This window comes from Diorhabda carinulata, chromosome 11 (assembly GCF_026250575.1).
Source record: "Diorhabda carinulata isolate Delta chromosome 11, icDioCari1.1, whole genome shotgun sequence".
In the NCBI taxonomy this organism is placed as follows: domain Eukaryota; kingdom Metazoa; phylum Arthropoda; class Insecta; order Coleoptera; family Chrysomelidae; genus Diorhabda; species Diorhabda carinulata.
Genome location: NC_079470.1, coordinates 3604021 through 3627274, shown reverse-complemented (window position 1 = coordinate 3627274; position 23254 = coordinate 3604021). Strand labels below are relative to the sequence as shown.

The following is a 23254-nucleotide window of genomic DNA, read 5'->3' as shown; positions in this document are numbered from 1 at the left end:
ATGTTAGAACTAATTTGAAAATAAATTAATTTTATGTTCTTACCTGTTACCTTTATTTAAAGCACTTCATTCTATCGCTTTACTAGTTCAGAAAATTCGATAGAATTAGAATCCATTAGAGCAAGACAAGTTTCGTGGATACTTTTCTGCCTTCTATCAAAAAAGCAATTATAAACGCATACTCCCTAACTGCATGTATTTTCCTTTCCAAATAATTTCATGTCTCTTTTACGCGAATTCTAAAATGACAATATTTTATACAACTAAATCACATTGAGCTAAGAAACGAAAACAACATTTTATTATAACGGTTTTTATTTTAAGAGACATTTTCAAATATTTGTTTTTATTGATGCTACGGACACATCTGGTTATTTGAAAGAGGGGTCCACCCATGGTCTTACATATCAGACCGTGATTCTTCTTGATTATGGAGTCTACACTCCATATTCTTGATATTGGCAACAAAATAGAAGAAGATTATAACAACTAGATTCTATCAAAGTTGTCAGTTGTCAAAATGTTGATTTGTTGTACTGATTATTGTTTTATCTCTGATCTTGTAGATTGTTGCTAAGCATTTAAACCCATGTAAACGATGAGATTTAACATAATTGGATACACATATCAATACATAGTGAATTAAAGCACTTCTTTTAGTTATGTTATTTAAAAATAATTTGAAATGTCTGGTTATACAGTTTTCTAATAGAAAAAATGTATCCACTGATATCTTTGCTATTTTTGAGTATCTTACTAATAAACAAAAGCTATGCTCAAGAGGTAAAATGCCCAGTTAAATGTATTTGTAAGCAGATTTCTCCTAATGAAGGCTTTTTAAAAATGACATGTGGGGAGCATAATAAAATATATCATTTAGACGAATTGGATTTATTGAATTTAGCTAGTGAAATTATACAATTGTGAGTATTTTATTTTTAATAGAAACGTGTATACCTGACTTAATATTTACATTTTATATAGTTTTATTCATCTTTTAGTTATATCTTTTCTTTTTGAAAAATTTATATCACATCCATATGACACTCATTATTATAACTTTTTCAATTTTTAAATATTGCTATGCTACAAGTATGCAGAAGCTGAAACTAAACTAGAACTGAAGACGATAATTTTGTTACCGAAACGTGCGTTAGACAGTGTAATTGTGAGTGTTGGTGTTGTGTAAACAGTGTGTTCATTATGAATATCATCAACAGTTCCAGAAATTCAAACTATATTAACTATAGACAAAGAAAATTGAATTAAAAGAAAAAAATGAGACAAAAGTCAATGCAATGGACCTCGAGAAAGCATTAAATAAAATAAACAGGACAAGATATGGAATGAAGCTATTCAAAAAGAAACAAAATAAGAATCAATAACAAAGAGAATAAATAAAAAATAACTGAATAACTGTGGACATATTGTGAGAATGAAGCCAGATTAACGAGAAAGGAAATATCAAAACAAGACCAGAGTCCTCATCCTACACTTGAGAATGTAAAAAAGCAAAAAGTTGATATCAAATATTATTTATAGCTCTTGGAGTGGTAAAGTTTGCAGATCATGGTGCAACATCTTGATTGCATTATACCAAGTAGGATCAAGAACATAGTGGAGTTTGCTCGTTTTGATCATTTAATTATAAGGTTTATCAAATTTATAAGCTAAAATTTTGTTTTATCAAATTCGATTTTCTATTTTTTTGGTCGTGCAGCTTTATAGATGCTATAACTGTAGCTTTCCTCTTGCAAATGATCTAATTTTTCTCAAATTGAGCTGATAATATCAGCTCACCTGTTCTCCCTTTGATATGGTGGGTCAAATGAAATGACAAACCGAGACTTTCATTCAGTTCATTGTTTTCTAACCCAAAATGCATTTGTCAATACAAAAGTACTAAGTATTAATCACAAAACAAATAAATATCCCCTCAAACTTTTCAATCATTTGTCAATTAATTGAACATAGTTATTTTCATAAAACAAAAGTTGGTGCTGCATCAGTAAGGGGGGTTGTAAATATCTCAATTCATTTGATTTTAGTGAAGTTAAATGGAACATAGAATTGAATGAGCTATCCTTAAATAAGTTCGAATTATCTGAGATTTCATACAAAAGAAATGCTTCTAATGTCACCTTATTGGATAGCAAAAATGGCAGTATTATCCTAGAATACAATGGTACCGTTTGATTATTTGCTAATTATAATATTTTTTTGTAGAAATTTATCTGGGAATGGCTTGACTTCATTCTTTCCGAAAGTAGAGCTTATTGCCCTGCAAAAATTGTAAGCTAGCAGTTCTTTATGATGATATAATAGTGAAACTATTTTTTTTCATTTATAGAAATCTAAGTAGGAACCAATTAACAGAACTCAAGGCTCATCAGTTCAATGAAGTTCCAAATATAAAAAGACTCGATTTATCTGCTAATAATATCAAGCACATAGATCTGTTGGCTTTCAGTGGATTGATCCATTTGGAGAAATTAAAATTGAATCAGAATCATATCAGCGCTATCACCATTGGGACGTTTACACCTTTGGAAAAAATAAAACAGTTGTAAGTACAAAAACAGAAAACTTGTTTATAGAATATTTTGATATCATCAATATCAATACATAGTTTAGTGTATAATTGAAGAAATTGATTTAAACTTATTTTTCTAGGGACATATCTAATAATCCATTAGTATGTGATTGCAGTTTGTTGTGGTTACACGATTGGATATTGAGGCAGTCTGTTAAACTACTGTCAAATCCTAAGTGTATGTCTCCATCAACTTTCAAAGGAAGGCCGTTGAGAAAATTGAAAATCGGAGATGATATACATTGTAAATCACCAGCTGGAAACAGTGGTCTACCAATAATAGAATTAAGGCCCAATGAAGATCAGGTAAAAATCAGAGTGATTGATTTATTGTTCCCAGGGAAAACTCCATACTTCTAATAGATTCTGTATCAATTATTTTGAAATTCTTCTGGATATCATTATTTGTTTGCTCTTAAACAACATAAAACCAAAGAAACAAAATAGAAAGCATGAAGATGAGGTACATAAGGAACAAACTTTGTTAGGATTATAAATAATACATACAAGGAAAATCTAGGAATAAAACCTATAGATACTAAAATAGAAGTACAGCTAAGATACCTTAAGCATTAAGATAAGATCGCAGCAACTTAAAGAAACATACTTTTTAATTTTCTATAATAGGCATGGATGCCAGATCTTTTGAGTTCTAAAACTATTCCATAGCTTAATCTGTGGATTCGTTGCTCAATGGTATAATCTGCCAGAATCAAAACTAATGAGATAGGATGCAATCATCTGTGTTGGGATCTGTGTTTATTTTTTGAAATAGGAGCCTTTGAGATGATTGGCAATAGACTGATGGGACTGTAAGAAGTAACCTTACTTGGTTCTTTACCTTGCTTCAAGATATCAATTCTTTCAGCAGTTTGGAGTCGTTCTGGCCAGTGGTTTTGTTTTAAGGCAGCATTAAATATACATGTGATTAGAGTTTCTCCGTTTTTCCACAACTCCTTGATCATTCTTGGAGTGATTTTATGTATTTCTGGAACTTTTTGTGGATTTAGGAAATTAATTTCTAAAAAAATGATATGTGCAAAATAAATTCTTTCCCATTATATAGAAATTGGAAAAGTGCATTTTGAAAGTTATTATGATATTAATAACTACTTATTAAGTTTTTTTATATTTCTCATGCAAAAATATAAAACTAAGGTACCACTAGAAAGAAAATTAACCACCAATCATAATGATATGCCACTTGGCTTATTTTTAAAATAAAATTGTCTTTTTTTTCTACTCATACCAGTTGTGGTTCTTAGGGTGAGTGTGACTACAAATGGATCTGAACGAAAAAATAAAACACCAGAAATTTTCAATATACTTTATTACTGTCATTTGTACAGGTTTTAATTTTCATCTATGTCATCAGTATTATTAATTCAGTATTACATATTTATGTCAGTCTTTATTTCATACACGGCAGCGTCATATTAAATTATATTCATATTTTTCATAAATTATCTTAATTTTAGGTTTCCTCTAATCAAAATTTCGTTCAGAAATAGACAAAATTTTGACAAAGAAGACCTAAAAATCAAGATACTTTATCAACAAAATCATAAAAAAGGTCCAAGAAATAAATCAAAGAAATCAATTTATCTTATACCTATTAATTATATTTTATTTACACTAATTTGATTGTATTATAGAGAACTGACTAAATTTAGTACTAAAAGTTAGTTATATCTACAGGTGGCATTTGAAGGGGATTCTCTAACTATGCAGTGCTTCGCTCCTAGTATTTCCGATTCTCTGGAGGACCCTCTACAAAGCGGTATACAATGGACTTGGTTGGATTCCAATCCCGAACTACATTTTTCCGATATCCACGTCGAAAACGAACTACTGGGAAGTGCAGGAAGAATATCCAGTACTCTTGTCATACCGAAACTGACAAAAAATCACACAGGGATATGGAACTGTCAGTTTTTATCTCTACATGGGAATCACTCAAAAGGTATGATTATTAGTCGGAATTGCCCACTATAAATTAGTGTTTGAATGCAGCTAGCATCTCTGTATCGTAACTAATTTTATAATAAATCATTTAACTACAAATTTGTATTAAAAGCCTAAGAAACAATTTCTAGTACGTCAGCTGTTCTTTAAAGGAAGATACCTATCTAAACAGTAGTTTATACATGAACTATCAGATAATGCAGCGTGCAGATTCTGTTGCGCAGTGGACAAAACCTCTCAAAGTGTGAGACACTACAGAATTCCAAAGCACTGCGCCTGGGAGCATATGAAACAGAAGATGAAAATAATAAAGCCATTCCATATTCTGCACTTTTTAAGAGGAGTGGGATTAACAGATCAGCTATGAACATTGGGCTCCCCAGTATCGCATCAAGTAAGGGAGAGACAATATATTCTTTGGTTAGCGGTGTATATGATATATACATACATGGAGTATAGCTAATCTACAAATTATACCTTGAAGATAGTCACTTTAGAGTTAAATTCGACGAAGAACTATCAGATTATCATAAAATAAATTCATGTGTACCCCATTAACAGCAAGTATACCATCTACTCCTAGGAAATCATACCAATGTTTGCAAATGATACAGCAGTGATGTAATCAAATAAAAATCCAACTGCATCAGAAATTCTTCAAAACCATCTAACACATGATGTGAACATATGGAATCGAATTCTGGGAATGTAGTAAGCTTTCAAACACAAAAATTCTCCTGTCATTTGAATCCAAAAATCTGCAAATTTAACTATCCACAATCACCTAAATGAAACATTCATCAACGATGTCAAACAAATATAAAGACTAAGTTTGAGCTCTTAATATCGATTTTAAGTATTTATAATTTGAATATAAATTTTTACCTTTAAAATGGATTTAGAAATTTTTTTTTCAAATTTCTAATACTTACTCACTTTTTACAATAATGCAAATCATTTTGATGGACCTTGTGGGAAATTTTATGCTTTTATAGTTTTTTTGTGTAATTTGCACTGGTTTACCAATAGGTGAACAATTTTTCTTCAAAAAACTGTGCTTTAACAGCTCCTTTTGGTGAACCAGTGCGAGCTACACAGAAAAGCATAAAATTACCCACAAGGTCTATCAAATTAATTTGCATTATTGTAAGAAGTGAGTAGGTATTAGAAATTTGAAAAAAAATTTCTAGATCCATTTTAAATGGTAAAACTTTATATTCAAATTGTAAGTACTTAATATTGATATTAAGAGAATTTTTTTTCTATGTGTAGATTTAATATTTTGCTTGAGCACCAAATGAATCACCCTAATAAAGACTGCTGTGCAAATTATAGCAACCAATCGACACTCTGTTCAACCCCACACTGCAAGGAAGAAGACTAACAAGACAATGGCATGAAGATTAACTAACGGAAAACCGTTAATGAATGGTAGCTGCCAAGAAATTTACTTGCATCTTGCCTCTTACCATCTACTTATTACTCATTGGAAGTAGATTGTAAATTTGCAAATAAAGAAAAAAAAGTAAATAATAAAAAGATGAAGAGGACATTTTGCTACCCCCTTGGAGCTCTGATCAGGACTAATGCTTACAGATGGGAGTTAGTTAGAACCTCCACATGAGTCGCCCAAAAAATAGGCTTTAACTAAATCATTTATCAAAAATATTATCGACTATAGCTTTTGTTTTAATTGTTCCAATATTTAATTGGGATTATTTAGTTCTGGCATTAATAACAATATAATTTTATTACTATTATTTTTTTGAATAATTCATATTTTATAAATTAAACTGTATTTATATTTTGTAGGTATAACTGTTGTGGTGATCTCTAATGAAACGAAATACTGTCCAATGACGATAACGAAAAATAATAAAGGAGTGTACAATTGGCCACGGGGAATAGCGAATTTCACAATAACCATGCCGTGCGAATCTCTAAATTTAAATTATGACGTTACTCACCAAAAAGCGTCTTACACGTGCACCGAAACCGGGGAATGGTCGAATCTAAATACAACTATGTGTTCCTACATCTCAGATAATACTAAGATATTGAAACAATTTTCTATGGTAAATACCAGTATAGAAGAAAGTGCGAAACATTTTAGAAATTACACGATGAACAAAACCATATTTAAAGACGTCGTCGATTTATATTACGCCGTTTGTACAATAGAAAATTATGTAAAATACGCTCCTAAAGAACACGTTGGAACTATAGCTTCTATTTTGATGGATTCGGCGAATAATTTGATGGATTTGTCAAGGGGTTATTTGAGACAGACCGATTTGGAGTATGGTACATCACGAAGATTGATTTCCGCCACAGAAAAAATTGCCCTCTTTCTAAATCCCACCAATTTCCATAAGGTTCGTTGTTAATTAATTACAACATTTTTTTTAACGAAATTTCTCACATTATCTCGTCTCAATTGAAATTTCTGGAACCATTGGTGATAATCATACTGAACACACTGTTTACACCACCATTACACCATAATACACAATTACACCGCCTGAGGCTAAAAGTAAACTTACCTTCAGTCTCTGGAGACCATAACTTGGTTATCAAAACGTACATCAGACAGTGTAATTGTGATTGTTGGTGTAGTGATGGTGTAAACAGTGTGTTCAGTACATTGACCCATCTATCTTGCAGTGTAGAACTATAATTGCTTGATTTCATAGTAAGAAAATCTCTTAAACTTTCAACTTTTTTGATGCAACTAACGTTTTTGTTTTATTTAAAAGTGAAAATAAACTGTGAGTCCTAAATCAAATTCACTACTTCAACTCAACTTTTACTTTACTTTGACTTCTTTTGATTTACATACATCTTTATATTTATAGATAAAAACTTGCACAGTTAGCGTCTTTTACATTAACTATAATCCTTTGGAAAACATACTTAAATTATTATTACTCTTATAGGTTTCTTGTTTGAAACATTTTTTGTGCTTACGTATCTCCTCCAAACAGAATCTGTATTTAGCTATAGACCCACTCTCATCAAAGAACAATATTCAGTAAGGGAGATAGTTTTTCTGTAGCCAAATACCTTTTCGATGCAATGAAGTTATTCCTAAAATGATCCAAGTGAATCCCAGAAGTCCATGGAAGGCTCGTTAGAGGTCTACACAAATTACCATCGTTAGATCAGTGATTCCTAAAGTAGTTCAAGTGAAGTCCAGGGGTTTAAGAAAATTTTCCTTGTTGGATATTCACATTTATGGACGAGTTTGGGAATATGGTTGAAATCTAGAAGCAGGGGTCAATAATATTTTCACAAAGAGAAAAAAATTGAAAACCTCTGATCTAGAGGTATTAAATTTCTTAAGAGACTTTTTAGAGTGATCTACCCTGGACACCACCAACTTCCTCGTCTGAAACTATTATAGGAACATTAAATTAATGACAAAAAAGTTTTGAGATAGTAAAGAGCGTATATTGGCCTAATTTTCTTTTATTTTGGATGTGAGCAGAGACCCAGATTTATTTAGACGTATCCAGGATGATTTGGCATTAGCACTCAAATACTCCAGAACCATCACCTGTGCCGAACTTGAATCAGTTAATGGGATTTATTTTGAGTTTTGGTGGTCTCTCACCAGATAAACATTGATCTACAGCTTTTCCTGTTCCTAGGTAACTGTCGTTTAATATGTACGTTACTAAGTCTTTTTAATTTTCCTAATCTACCTTCTGGGGTAGAAGTTTAGCACTGCTTGGTTCCTTCCTAACAGAGACTCTCATACTTTTTACATAATTTTTGTTTTCATAGGTGTAGACTATGCTTATAGTGCACCTAACCATAAGGTTTACTGTTTTCCCCATATTAAGAAGGGTTTCAAGCAAATTCCCATTGCTGGCTATTTACATTTATGGACGAATCCACAAATAAAAAAACCTCTGCTATAATGGTATTGAGTGATCTATCTTGGGCACCACCACCTCTGGTTCTACATCTCTTATAGGAGCCTTGTGTAACCACAGAATGATTCTGGGACAGCGAAAAGCGTTAGTGCTTCGTTCTTGCTAAGTGAATCGGGAGTTATTAGTTTTTTTTTTTTTTCATTTCTATGAGTCCAGGAATTCAGATCTGTTTTCATGCATCCTTCGATTGCAAGTATTCTGCCTGTAAAACATTCGAACCCTTTTTTGGGTAGTTCCATATTGTTTAGTTTTATTGGTGGACACTGAATTTGGTCTGTTTTGGTTTTGAAGGATGTTTGAAGCCATTGCCAGTTTTTCAAGAGTCATTAATAAAATTTTTATTTTTTAGTACATTTTAAATAAAGTGTCCTTTTTTAAAAAAAAATCCTCCTATTTATGCAATAGGTATAATTATGACTTGTGTGTGTGTGAGTAAGATAATGATCTATTCCTCTCCAACCTTTTATCTATTGCGTTCAATTACAATAATTTTTAACCTAAATTGAATTTGTTTTACTTATTTCAGAACAATCTGGCTATCGAAATATTTCCTGTGAGAAAAGAAAACTTCAGGGGCCTTACATGTACGCTATACAGTAATCCGAACAACAAGAAAGATTCTCTGTTTTCTTGTGCGCCCAGTCATCAGCAGGAAATTTCCAGTTATCAAGGAAAAATCACTGAAGCTTCAGTTACAATACCCGAAACTCTTTTTAGACAGTTAAAGAATAAAGAAAATTTGACAAATAAAGATTATGACATACTTGTAGCGATGCATTCGAATAGCAAATTGTTTTCTATCGATAGAAAGCGGTTTGGAAAAGAAGATGTTACATCGGCAGTCGTTGGAGTTCAATTAGGTATAAACTTACTATTATTTTAATATTTGTTTCTACAGGATCTTCTATTGAGCACCTATCTTTAAATTTTAATAAAACATCTTTATTATCAGATATCAAAAAGTCACTGATCAATCTTTATGGAAATATGGTTTTGGCCTATTTTTCTGAAACTTGGCACAATGTTAATTTGTAGCAAGCTGATTAAAAGTCTCAATGGGCTTAAAACCTCAAAACTATCCCCAAAGAGTCCACAGGTACCCTCGGAGGAAGGGAAATGTGTTTTGTCCAATTGTTCTGAAACTTGGCACAATGATAGTTTTTAAGTTTCAATAGAATCCACAAACTCCCCCAAAACTACCCCAGAAGACTCCGAAGGTACACTGGGAAGAAGGGAATTGGTTTTTGGCTTATCTTTTTGAAACTTGGCATAATTATAATTCAAAGAAAGCTGTTTGAAAGGCTTAAAAGGTTAGTCTTGTCTTAAGTGGCGGGGGCTCTTCAACCTTCTCTTCAGTGACTAGGACTATTTCATCTTGTCTCAATTGACTAATTAATGTTTATGAAGTTACTTATGCAACATACATACCCCATTAACGACCCAGTAAGACAGCTTGCTCCAAACTATCATTGTGTCAAGTTTCAGCAAAATTGGTCGAAACTCAATTTTATACTATTGCTATTGTATCGTTGTTTTTGTGGCTCTAGAAAATCGAAAAATTATCCGATTTAATTAATTTTTTTGAAAATATTTGTTATAGATTTATGAAAAAAATATGAGAAATATCATCTCACTCGAAGATTTCATATGGTTTTATGGCTTTAAATGCTAGCATAAATGTACTTTTTCAAACTTTTTTGCAAAACATTAAACGAAGTTAATGTTTTTTTTTGTTAATATACACAAAAAAACGAAAATGATGTCTTTAAAGTCTCAGCTATCTTAATCAGCTCCACTTTGCAGGTGTCTGAAATTATTTTTTGTATTTTTTGTTGCCTTCTTCAATGACAGTCTTTTTAGGGTGCTCACTGCGTCATCGCATTGTTTAAATTTAGCAAACCACTTCCCAATGGTTGATTTTTCTGGGGCAAAGCCCGAATAGTGTTTATCAAGCCAAGCCTTGGCTCCAATAGTATTTTTTTTGTCAAAAAACGATTAACACACTAAATTTATCATTTTTTTAAAACTACTTCACTCAAAATGTTACAACTCACAAAATAATAGTACTACAACCGTCAAAATTATACACCTGTCTTTTGAAGGTTAGGGCTAACTGAAAATCATATGGATTTAATAAGAGTAACGCCATCTATATAACACTCCAGCCCCCCCCCCCTAAAGGTGCAATTTCAACGCTCGACGTTGGCTTAGAGTGTCAAAAGAGATCATGTGGTATAATTTCGACTGAAGCGTCATATTAGTTATACATATAAAGCCAACAACTTACGGATCTCTAAAACACACAAATTTACACAACACACTCAACAAGCATTAAAAATTAGATTTTACTGACTTAAAACGTAAAACACTGGGCACAAGAACAACACTTTATTGGTATAGAATGTTAACAATGGAAATCGGTTCACAATAAGAATACATGAGCTTGATAGTAGAAATAATAATAAACACTGTCTTTACGTTCTTAATTTAAACACTTTACACTACACTATAATTCACTTATCACTAACACTTGACTAATTTATATAGTTGATTTGAATTCTTTTACGGTCTATCCACTATGACACTATTTCTTATAAACTGAACTAAACTGCGCTCAACAAACTTGTTTATATATCCCAAAAGAAATTCTCAAAAGTTCTAGAAAGTAAAGAAACTAAACAAATAAATAAATAGACCTTCCTAGAAATTAGTTCAAGAGAAATAATGTAAATAAACCGCTTGCTATAATAAAAATACCAGGTGGACTATAAATTATTGTAATCTATTTTTCAGTTGATTTTTCCGTAACGAACCTCACGGATCCAGTTTACATAATGCTGCGTACACCTACAACAACAATCTACGAAGTTACGCCCTTCATACCCGTATGGTGGAATTCTTCTAGTAACAACGGTTCGGGAAGCTGGACTTCGAAAGGATGCAGATTTTCGCACGATTTACAAGAACACACTGTATTTTCTTGCGAACATTTCGGCTATTACGGTTTATTACAAGAAGTAACCGTAATAAACGATCGACAAATCGGCGCCAGATTTAAATTAAATCACCCCGCGGTATACGTAGGGGTTTTTATATTATTCACCACATTTCTAATCGTTATTTTAACTTATTCTCTTTGTTACGTAACGATACAAATACCGAAAAAAACGAAACATTCCCTTATAAATACTTGGATTTCGATCTCATTATTGACGTTCATGTATATATTTGGAATATTTCAAACAGAAGATGTCAAATTATGTCAAATCGTCGGTATGATTTTACATTATTTCACTTTATGTTCCTTATTGTGGATGTGCGTCGGTGTTAATTGCATGTACAAACGTTTAAGTAAAAACGATATAATAGGTTTACAAGACGACGATTTACCATCGGATTACCCCATACAAAAACCCATATTAGGTTTATATTTAGTAGGTTGGGGTATAGGCTTGATAATATGCGGTCTATCCGCCGCTATAAATATGAACGAATACGCTTCGACGGGTTATTGTTTCCTAAAAACCGGTCCGGCTTTAAGCGCCCTCTACATCCCTTGTATAATCCTCGTTATATTTCTAGTGATATTTTTCCTTTTAATAAGATGCACCGTTTACAATTCGGACGCTAACGGACATTTAAGCGAAGGTACTCAAGCTACCGAACACGTCGATTTGGATCTATTAGAATCCGAACCGAATTTTCCTCGAATAGAAACTCGAAGTATATCGACGAAAACGGCTTCTAGCGATGTAGAAGATCCCGAACACGCTCCATCCGCTCAACTAAAGGCTTACGTTATATTTTTATTTATTTATATAATGACTTGGTTGAGTTGCGCGTTCGCTACCGCCTCTCCTTTTCATATGATCTCGTTCGAAATGGACTTTTTTAGTATTTTATTCGCCATATTATCGACTACTTTGAGCGCTTTTACTTTATTTTTTTATTGTATAGCGCGTAATGACGTCAGAACGCAATGGGTTCTATTATTTAGGTGGTTAAAAAATAAACGTATCTGTAGATCACGACACGTTTCCGATACGGTATTAAACGTCCCCCAAATACAAATACAACCCCTTCCCTTACCCCCGGTTAATAACATAGAATCCCAAATCATATCTAGATCTACAAGTAGGGCTAGTACTAAATCTAGAACTAGTAACGCACTTAAAGGAGCAGTGGATTTGAACGAAAGTTTTCGCGACACTAACGGCGCTAAAATAAACAACGTTAATTTAGTAGTACTACACCGAGCGCAATACCGAACCAGCATCATACCGAACATAATCGAAAATCCCACTAACGCCGAATTATTTTACAATCCGCACCAGAGTACCGTTGCGAGGAAATTTTTTAAACGCCAAAAAAGAAAAAATAACCTACCTAAACCGCCGAGGGACGTGAACAGCGATACGGCTTCGGTGTTTTCCGAACCGAAACTAAAAATTAAAAATCATTCCGAACAAAATATGTTCGGAACGAATACGAAAGTAAATAACACTAATATACACGTCGAACAAAAATACAAAACGAAACACCGGAAGAATCCGAATATATTTTCGGATAGCGCCGAGGATTTCGATTCGGAAAATAATATACCGGTGGATGATATAGTGAAACACGCGGAAAGGTTACGCGATAAAGAATTGACGAGGAATAAGAATAGGAAAAAGAGTTCGGAAAATAATATGCATTCCGTATCGCAGCAGTGTACTTTGGATTATAGTTCGGAAACGATATCGGATTCGATATTGGATAAGATGAGTCCGGATAAAGTGGTTAGGGAGAGTTTTAATACGACCGAAACTAGCGAAGCGGTACCTTCGGTAAGAAGGGAGAATAGTCCTTTGAGCGTTTTAACCGAACAAGATAACGAATATTATCAGAAAAGCGGTAAAGCGGGTGAATCTTTAAGTTGTAATTTGAGCGGTATGGATACGTCGTCGGTAGGTGGAGCTTCCACGCCTAGAATATACGTAAATCCTCAAGATTCGAGATTAGGTAAAGGCGACGGACGTAGTAGAGCTAGTAGCGTATCGGTTAGCGATTTGGACGAACTGTATCAGCAGATTAGACGGGGACCGCAATCTAAACGACATAAAAATGTTTATGGTACTTCTTGTCTATCCGATTCGGAGATTAATTCTTTTATAAGTGATAATAGACAAAGGAGAGATTTGAGGAGTCACGACGAATTTGATATTATAAGCGACGATGTCGAAACGAGAGTTTAAATACTGTAGAATAGATGCCGCTACTAGTTATGGTTTTATATAATTGAGTGATTAGCCTTTGTAGGGCAACAGTTAGTTGTATATTTTAGAAAATGGAATGTACGGAGTGTTTAATTTATTTGAATATGAAAAATAATTGTGATCAATTATTTACAACGATATAACCTCAATTTCGAATGTTCTTTCTTTTTTTGAGTTATTTATATGATAACGGATAACCCAATTAACGAAATAAGAGGCTGTTTATCTTTAAAATTGTTTAATTCACCACCTTTCGTTAAATATTATTGTCCAGAGCCGTAATAACTATTTTGAAGATAATTTTTACACGACATAACCTTAAATTCAACTCATTTCTTCTTTTTGAATTATAGAGATTTTTATATGACACCAAATGACCGTTAAGATGCTGTATATCTCTGAGATTGTTTCATTCACTACCTTTCGGTCAATGTTATTCTCTCCAGGGTCGTATCATCTTTTTTTCAACTGATTTCTTCTCCACAAGTCGCGATTCTGCACTCCAATTCGGCTCTATGTCTCTAATATCGTTTAAAACTGCATCTAACCATTTTTTTCTTTGGTCTTTCCCTCCTTTTACCTTCTTGTCCTTCTTCAGTGACCATATTTTGCAAATCTATTTCAAGGAATAGAAATTCCTCCTTTTCCTTTCCCATACAACCAGTTTTGTTTGATTAGCCTTTGCTTAAACCCATGTTTTACTTCCGTACGTCACTGTTGGTCGTATTATTATTAGGTATTCTAATTTTGGCTGCTCTTGATAACTCCTTTGATCTTATCAACCTAATTAACCCACGGCTTTACTTCCTTTGGCTAATCTTCTATTTATTTCAGTACGCTCCTCATTTTTATTTGAGAGTGTTGCTCTCAGGTTTTTTTATGTAAAAAGCAAGCACTGGAGTAGTTCAAATGGTGCCTGCCATGTGTATATTGATCTTGAACTTCTGTAGGCTGTAGAGCTTGAGCAGGATGTCGTTCAGGTTCCTCCTCTTATCTATTTAATACTCCTTCAAAGTATTTGTCCATCTTTCAACTTTTTCATGATTTATTAAAAGTAGTCACTTATATAAGGTACTTAGTAATTAATTGTGACCTCTCTTGATTTTTTGTCATCTTGCTATCTTCTTAATTCTTTGTTTCTAAAGTGTTCTTCAATATTTTGTAGTTTATTACACATCTATATTCGCTTTCTCTGCCTGAGTATATTTTTATTATTTTTTCGGATTTCTGAGTATTTTCTCTTGTTTTTTGTCGAGTCAGTTCTAGTGTACAGTGGCACTACATCTTCGTCATCAGACGAATGTAAAATATCAAAAATTAAAGAAATCGTTTTTCATTATTGTTAATACTACAAGGCCTGAAACGCATCAAATAACCTTAAATATAACTCTACACTATAACTTCCTTTGTATCCGATCGATCTAATTCTATATACTCATGAACTGGCCTGCACTAGTCCAGTTCCAGTGCAGCTACCAAGAAGAAACCTCTTATCAGGTCTGTGGCTTTCATGGGTAGTTTGAATTGTTGAGAGAATAGTCACTTATTAATATTTAATCAATTCTCTGATGAGATTGGTCTTGCTTTTAATTTTTTTTAATAAATTAGTAATGGATAATATTTTTTGACGACCCGACCTAACTTCGTAAAGATTTAAACATAATTATGTATCAAGGTTTTATCTACTAGTGTCACTGAAAAGTTTTTACCAAACTGTTTTGATTTATGGCCTGAAGTTTGATTTCTGCGACAAATTTACAACATGCTTTTTGTCAAAACGTACAAGGTGAGTCAATATTATTCAAAATTATAAAAAAATCTTTGGACTGAAAACAGATAACAGTTTGGACAATTAATAATATATTCGAAGAAAGTATATTTTACTCTGTATATTTTCCTTTCCCATATATTTGTCTTTGTCTGCTTTGTTGAGTATCCATGTTGCTCGTATCTTGTCTTTCGATAAGTATTTTTCATTTTATTTTATATCATTTTCATCAGAATTGGACTTGTCTTATTTTAACTATTTCTTTCTTTTAGTTCTATTGAAAAATTTCTATTTGTTTCTTACATTTGTGGTGTTTAAATTTTATTAGTTTTATTTTAAACATTCTGTATATATTTTTAATGAATTAGGTGTAGTAAAAACCATGACGGATTTTAATTTACTTTTCTTAGAGTGATATTATTTATTTGAATGAACCTGTATATATTTTTAATATTTAATAAGTAAGAAAAATTTAATAATTTATTTGTTTATCGGTTACAAATTGGGGTAAATAGTACAGTGATAGATTGGAGTGATAAAAAAAATGCTTGAATAAAATAAATACAGGGTAATACATAAATAACGAGACAAGTTGTATTTACTATGCATTAAAAGAAATCAGCTACAAATTTTTGCCGCTCGTTTATTCACTTTTTCGAATAGCTTCATTATTTTTAGAAAACTTGAGTATACTTTTTATATTTTCAAAACATTAATCCTTTTAGAGATATTTGAATTTAATTATTCCACCTGATTTGGGTTGTGGTTTGTTGATGTTTTTTGATGCAACAATAGAGAATTTAATTTCTGTTTCAATTGCCCTTTCGTTATCGTCCATTGTCCTATACACGCACTCTTATCCGTTTAATTTTCCATTCCCTATTTCTTCTTCTATTTTTAATTCTTATTCTGGAATATATACTAGAATACACCTCAATCAATCTCTAATTATCATCATAGTTTTTGATTCTACTTCCATTTCTCTTTTTTTTCTTTTTATTTGTGTAATTGATGCTTCTATCAATGTTCTCACTTAGCATTTAGTTCCTATTCTATTTAGTTTTCCTTCTTCTTCATTTTATCAATTTTCTTAATCATAATTCGACTATTTTCTTCTCGTGCTCCCCAATTTTAATTGTTTTTATTCATGCTTTGGTTGTTTCATTCTATCTTTTCATTTATGTTCTGCTTTTATTAATTTTTTCACTTAACATTTGGTTTCTTCTCATTTATTTTTTCGTTTCTATTCTTGATGCTTTCATAAATTTTTTTTACTTAGTATTTGGTTTCTTCTTATTTGGGTTTTCGTTCATATTATAGTGGCTTTCATCAATTTCCTCATTCAACCATTGGTTTATTTCTTTTCTTTTTTTTTTTTCTTCATTTCATCTATTTCTTTAATTATAATTTCGTTTGTCGAAATTTTCCTTTTTTTATGTTTCCTTCGCGCACTGAGTTACTTTGACTGATTTCCGAAAACCTATTTATGTTCTTATTCATTTTCTTGTTATTTTCTTCTACAGTTTTTATTCAGGTTTTTATTAACATGATTTTCATCAATTTTGTCACTAGACATTTGGTTTCTCCTCTTTCTCTGATGTTTTCTTCTTCATTTCATCAATTTCTTTAATTATATTTTGTCTATTTTTTGTTGATTCCGTCAATTTTTTATTTATGTTTTTATTCGTACTCTTCTTGCCTTTATTGGTTTCTTAATACTTATTTATGATCTTATTTCTTCTCTTATCGTTTTCTTCTTATTTATGTCTTCATTTATATTCTTGGTGCTTTCAGCAAAATTTGATTTCTTGTTTTTTTTCTTTTGATCTATTTCCTTGTAATCTGACTATTTTCTTGTAGATTTCTCAAATTTTTATTTTTGCCCATTGTTTCAATCATGTTGTACAATGTTGTCATATCATTTATTTGTTCTGGTTATGTTACTATGTTCTTCACATTACCATTGTCTAACCATGACAGTTTTGTTATCTGAGTACGTTCGATATTATTGCCTCATCATACAACGCCTACATTTCAGTATTTATACATTATTTATCTTTTTTTTTTTTCGAAGTCACCATTTATCCAGTTATGAAATGGAATGTCCGTTTATTTAACCGTCTCGAAATGAAAATTGATTTCATTATTTGATGTATAGTTCTATTGAATTTATACATCACTAGATATCCTCAATAAAAAGTCCAGGTGAGTTATATCGAAGGATATAGGTGGCAATACAATATTGGGTCTCGTCTATCTATCCAACCACCAAAAAATGTTCATTTATAAACTGGTGTAACTAGAGAACGTTATATAGAATTGCCCCGTTTTGTTAAAGCGCCTGCTCAATGAAACCCTACATGAAAATTACATCACAATTTTTTACATCCCTTAAGGGGTCATTTTTATAGGATAGAATCGTACTATTTACCCCTATCTCTCACATGCTTAACCGATTTTTATACTCGATTATTTAATCTTTGAGATTTTTAGTGGTGTAAATATATTTTAATTATAATATGCCTGAAAATTTTAAATACAGTGTGCCACAGTCATAGGGAATAGATTGGTGATATTCGATATCTAAATTTATTCCATATGGTATAAGAAACTACAGTACAAATTTTTAATTTTTTGTTTGGGGATAAAAACCGATAGTTAGTACTAATTATACAAGGTTAATCATTATAAATCACTAATTTCTTATCATTGTTTGTATAAAAAAAAGTTTCATACCAAAATATAATTTTTTTTTCTCAACATGTAGTAATAATGATAATAAGGGATGGGTAATTTATAATAAATAATCAATAAATAATACTAAATTGTGGTTGTTAATGTCTAAGAACAATATATGTAGTTTATGGCAAACTATAGAATTGTTTCTACTACTATAATTTCAATTTATATTTGTGAGATCGGCATATCTATTTTTCTAGCTTTAAAATAAATTTTATCAAAATAACGAAATAAAAACTTAACCTAAGTAACTCAAATATCATAACTTGATAAAAAAAAAACAAAAAGTGAATAGTATATACTTACAATGAAATTGTATCTGAATTCCTCAGCAAAATAATAAATGGCCGCAAAGAAACCTACCACCATAATTTTTTTGATTGAAAATAAAAATAATCAAGAAAAAGTTGATTTAGGTTTAAAATATGTAAATTAGTCTCTAAACCACAGTAAAATAAAATTACTGCTAGCCAAAAATAAAGTAAATTAAATGGAGTTGATCGGACCGCATCGGGTGTTTACTATTTAGTGACGTAACACACGGTTGAATGGTCTGTTTGCAAAATATTTAAATTTAACCAAATGCTTTTATTAAAATTATCATGTTTTAACAAATAATACAAAACTATTTTGGGGAATTTTTAGACGTTTTTTGATTATATTAATAGTTATTTTTAATATTCTGTAATTGGCGAACTTAATGGAATTGAAATAAAATAATTAATAGGGGGGTTTTAGGAGTACAAAATGACTACTTTCGGGGTACAAGATTCGATACGATTCGTATATAAAGAATAGAAAACTCATTTAATGAGTGCCTACCGTTGGTCTCATTATTTATGAGGTTAACCATGTTTTTATTGCTTTCACTCGGGTGAAATTGCTTAGCACGCTTCACGAATCGACTATAAATATCTCTAATTGTTGCTTTCACTAGTTTCTTTAATCTTATTTATGTTCTCATTTCTTCCCTTGTTGTTTTCTTATATCTTATTTATTTATGCTTACATTTCTGTTGAATAATGAAGCTTTCATCAATTTTCTCACTTAACATTTCATTTCTTCCCTTGCTCCTTCATTCCATCATTTTTCTTCGTTCAAATTTTGACCATTTTCTTGTCGAAATTGTCATTTTTTTATGTTTCCATCATGCTCTTGCTGTTCTCTTTTATCTTCTTATTTGTGTTTTCATTTCTATTCTTAATGCTTTCATCGATTTTCTCAGTTAACATTTGGTTTCTTCCCTTGCTATTTTCTCCTTCATTCCATCAATTATCTTCATTTGAATTTGCACCAGTTTCTTGTCGAAATTGTCATTTTTTTATGTTACAATCATGCTCTTGTTCTCTTTTGCCTTTGTATTTATGTTTTCATTTCTATTCTTGGTTTTTTCATCAATTTTCTCACTTAACATTTGGTTTCGTTCCTTGTTATTTTCTTCTCCATTCCATCAATTTCCTTTATTTAAATTTTGGTCATTTTTTTATGATTCCATCATGCTCTTGTTGCTCTCTTTTATTTTCTCATTTATATTTTCATTTCTATTCTTGGTGCTTTTATCAATTTTCTCACTTAACATTCGACTATCGATCTGAAGATAAATTTCCTTAATTTTTTTCTGCTTAGATCTTTTAATATGTTCTTGATCAATTATCTTTATTATAGGTCTCTTTTGATAAAAAGCTAGTTCAAAAAACAATTAAATATTGATGTTTCGACCTTTTCGGTCCTTAACAAAATATGATTTGACATTGACAATTTGCATATTCCGATTTAATTTCAAAAAATAATATAAAAGTGTCACTATTGTTATTCAACTGACTGAAACCTTGGAATCAACTAAAAAAGGGGTGATTTGTTGCGTGGAGTAGGTAGGTTAAGACCACGGAATCGGACCACTTCTTATCAATGAACGAATAACCACCCCACCTCCAGCGCTCTCTTGATAATGGCTTCAAAGTAGGAGCCGAAACGTCGAAAATTCCACCGCAGTTCTAACTAAACCAATTCTTCGGTTCATAATTCTGACTTTGTAATGACTGTAACGCTGTTTACATAGGACAAACATCTCAGTGTTTATAATCTAGATTAAAAGGTCATCAATATGACAAAAAAGATAAAACTACATTAACGAACCACGAAACTTTTGTAATAGAATCAAATACGATAAAAAGAATTAGACAGACAAAATGTCTATGATAAAAAACATTTAATAAGTTTGTTATAAATTTTGATGCAACTTCGAATAATTTGATTTGTTGTATATTTTTGAAATGTAACAAATAAAAAAAAATATTTTTCGTGGTTGAAACAGATTTTTATTTTGATATTCATATTTTTTTAATTATAATTATTGTCAATGTCGAGTCATATTAAAATGAAGACCTAAATGGATTGAAACTTCAATATTTTCAACTAATTTCTAATCTGGAGAGACCTAAAATCAAAACTATCACGAACGGCCTAAAAATGCTGAATGACTATTTTTTTTCCTATACTTCTATAACGATAGAAAAGGGCACTGACAAACGAACAAAACTTTATTATAGCTTTTAGAGCGCGGTACGTTGTGTATTTTTCTCGATTGAACATTTGTGATTTAGGTTAAGTAAAAATTTCACGTTTTGTATTGTAATAAACCGTAAATTTTATTTATTTTGCAAAAAGATGGAACGTACTGTATACCAAGCAAACATTGTGAATGTTTATATATAAATATGCTTATGTGATACATCAATCAATAGCAAAAAAAACATTTTCAATGAGTCACCCTATATATTGTTTATTATGTTTTCCATGCTAAATACTCCCTGCATATATAGAATATCTGTGTTAGTTGTTATTTTCATCGGATTTATTATATACAATAAAGAGCTCTCTATTTTTTTCTACTTAATGTATACAGGGGCTTCCCAGATTGATTTTTGTATGAACACCATATATTTTGAAATTTTTATCAGTGCGATATGAAAGAGAATGCTCAATAAACGATGTATCACATGCTTACTGCATACATGCCTTAATGTGTTTGTAAATATTGTATGTATAAACAATATGTCGATAAATGTTCAAATGAATATCATATTATATAGAAGCATTTATGTCACACACTATACAATTTTTAAAGACTGTTGAAACATAAATTGTATTACTGTATATTATCGAAAAATATTTATACCTAATTAGTTGTGAGAATATAAATTTATTGCAATTAATTAGCTCGTTAATTAGAAGATCCTTTTTAACTATCTATAATTGGGTAAGAGCCTCCAAATTTAGACACATCAAAATTACGTTTCTAATTTTGATCCTATTGATACAAAATAATCAAAAACTTCGATTAATAAGTTCATTCATAATAAAAACACGCTAATTTGTCATTTTCGAGGTCGCATAATCTATTTATCGAGACCACAGATGTTGAAAATTAGTACTCTGATTTTATCAATTCTAATAATTGGATTAGTTGATTTCCAGTCAGGCGTTTTGAACTGGATCATGATTTACACTAAACTGCAATTCTTCTAGATCACAAAGACATTTCATAGAAATGCATCTTTGTCTCAAGTTATTGGCCAATTAAGATTACCTAACCTAAACTGAAGTAAACTTAAACCCAATTGAATCTCGAGTATACTTAACCTAAGTGAAGCCGCAGTATACCGAACCTAATTGAAGATAAATTAAACCTAACTTAAGTGAAACTAAACTAAACCTAGTCTAATTGAAGCTAAAGTAAACCTAAGTAAATTTAAAGTAAAACTGACCTAAATAAAGCTAATGTAAACCTAACCTATTTGAATCTAAAATAAACTTTACCTTCATAAAACTAATGTGAACTGTATCTAAAGTAAACCTTACCTAAGTAAAGCTAATGTAAACCTAACGTAAGTGAATCTAAAGTAAACCTTACTTAAATAAAGCTAATGTAAATATAAAGTAAACTTTAGCTTCATAAAGATAAAACAAACCTAACATAAGTGAATCTAAAGTAAACTTTATCTTCATAAAGCTAATGTAAACCTAACCTAAGTGAATCTAAAGTAAACCCAACCTAAGTGAAGCTAAAGTAAACTTAACCTAAGTGAATCCAAAGTAAACCTAACCTAAGTGAATCCAAAATAAACCTTAACTTAGTAAAGCTAATGTAGTCTACTTTATCAACCACATCAAAACACAGTTTCCAAAAATGCGAACAAAAATTATTTTCGACTTTTTTTATTACTATATGTTTATTCTCTCTTCAATCAAGCCCCCATCTCCTAAAAATAGCTCTCTCCCCAAAATAAAACCTTTCCAGTTATTGGTAAAACTCTATTTTTCTGTGCTTATATAAAAAAGTGTAGAGATTTTTCTTTTGATTCCTACAAAAGGATCCTTCCAGGGAAAGTTACGTCTTTTGGCACTGATTTCTTCTTCTCTCTTCCATTATAGGTCTAACGCCTGTTTCTTCTTCGATATATTTCCTCATCTTGGTTCTGGTTTGTCACTCGACTTCTTTCGTTGTCGATCTCTACTCCGTGTTCAATTAGAGATTTATCTGTTGCTATTTTTACCAGTCTATCGTCTGTTAATCTATTTTATTTTTGGGGGGTAAGCTGGATCTTATTTTTTCGGAAATTGTGTCGCTACAGTCCACTCAGAAACACCGCAGGTGAACTATTTGGTACTGATTTTTTTAAAAGCATCTTTGGTGATATTTTTCATTTGTTGAAAAAAATATTTCAGGCGTTGGAGGTTATTTATAATTTCCTTTAAGATTGGAGGCTATATTACTCCATTCCTGTTAACCTTTCTACTTCTAGTGAAGAAAACTTGAATCAGATGTACGAAAATCAATTGCAAAATCTCTGTAGTACTTGATTAATTATTTTTTAAGACGACGCCATTTGAAAGTTATTCGTTCTGTATTCATTTAAATAACGAAAGTTGCGTTTTGAGTGTTCCATGTAGTAAAAGTGACAGTTCTGTACTACAAAACACTTTCGGGACG

The 23254-nt window shown here is 31.3% G+C and overlaps 1 protein-coding gene across 1 annotated transcript; it reads left to right on the top strand.

Moving 5' to 3' along the window:
* Positions 1–504: 504 nt before the first annotated feature.
* On the top strand, positions 505–22398 carry LOC130899731 (adhesion G protein-coupled receptor A3). Its single transcript, XM_057809888.1, has 8 exons — positions 505–923; positions 2227–2292; positions 2351–2566; positions 2674–2899; positions 4292–4556; positions 6371–6933; positions 9023–9356; positions 11290–22398. The coding sequence occupies exons 1-8, from the start codon at positions 718–720 to the stop codon at positions 13731–13733; spliced, it is 4320 nt and encodes a 1439-aa protein (XP_057665871.1). The 5' UTR covers positions 505–717; the 3' UTR covers positions 13734–22398.
* The last annotated feature ends 856 nt before the right edge of the window (positions 22399–23254 follow it).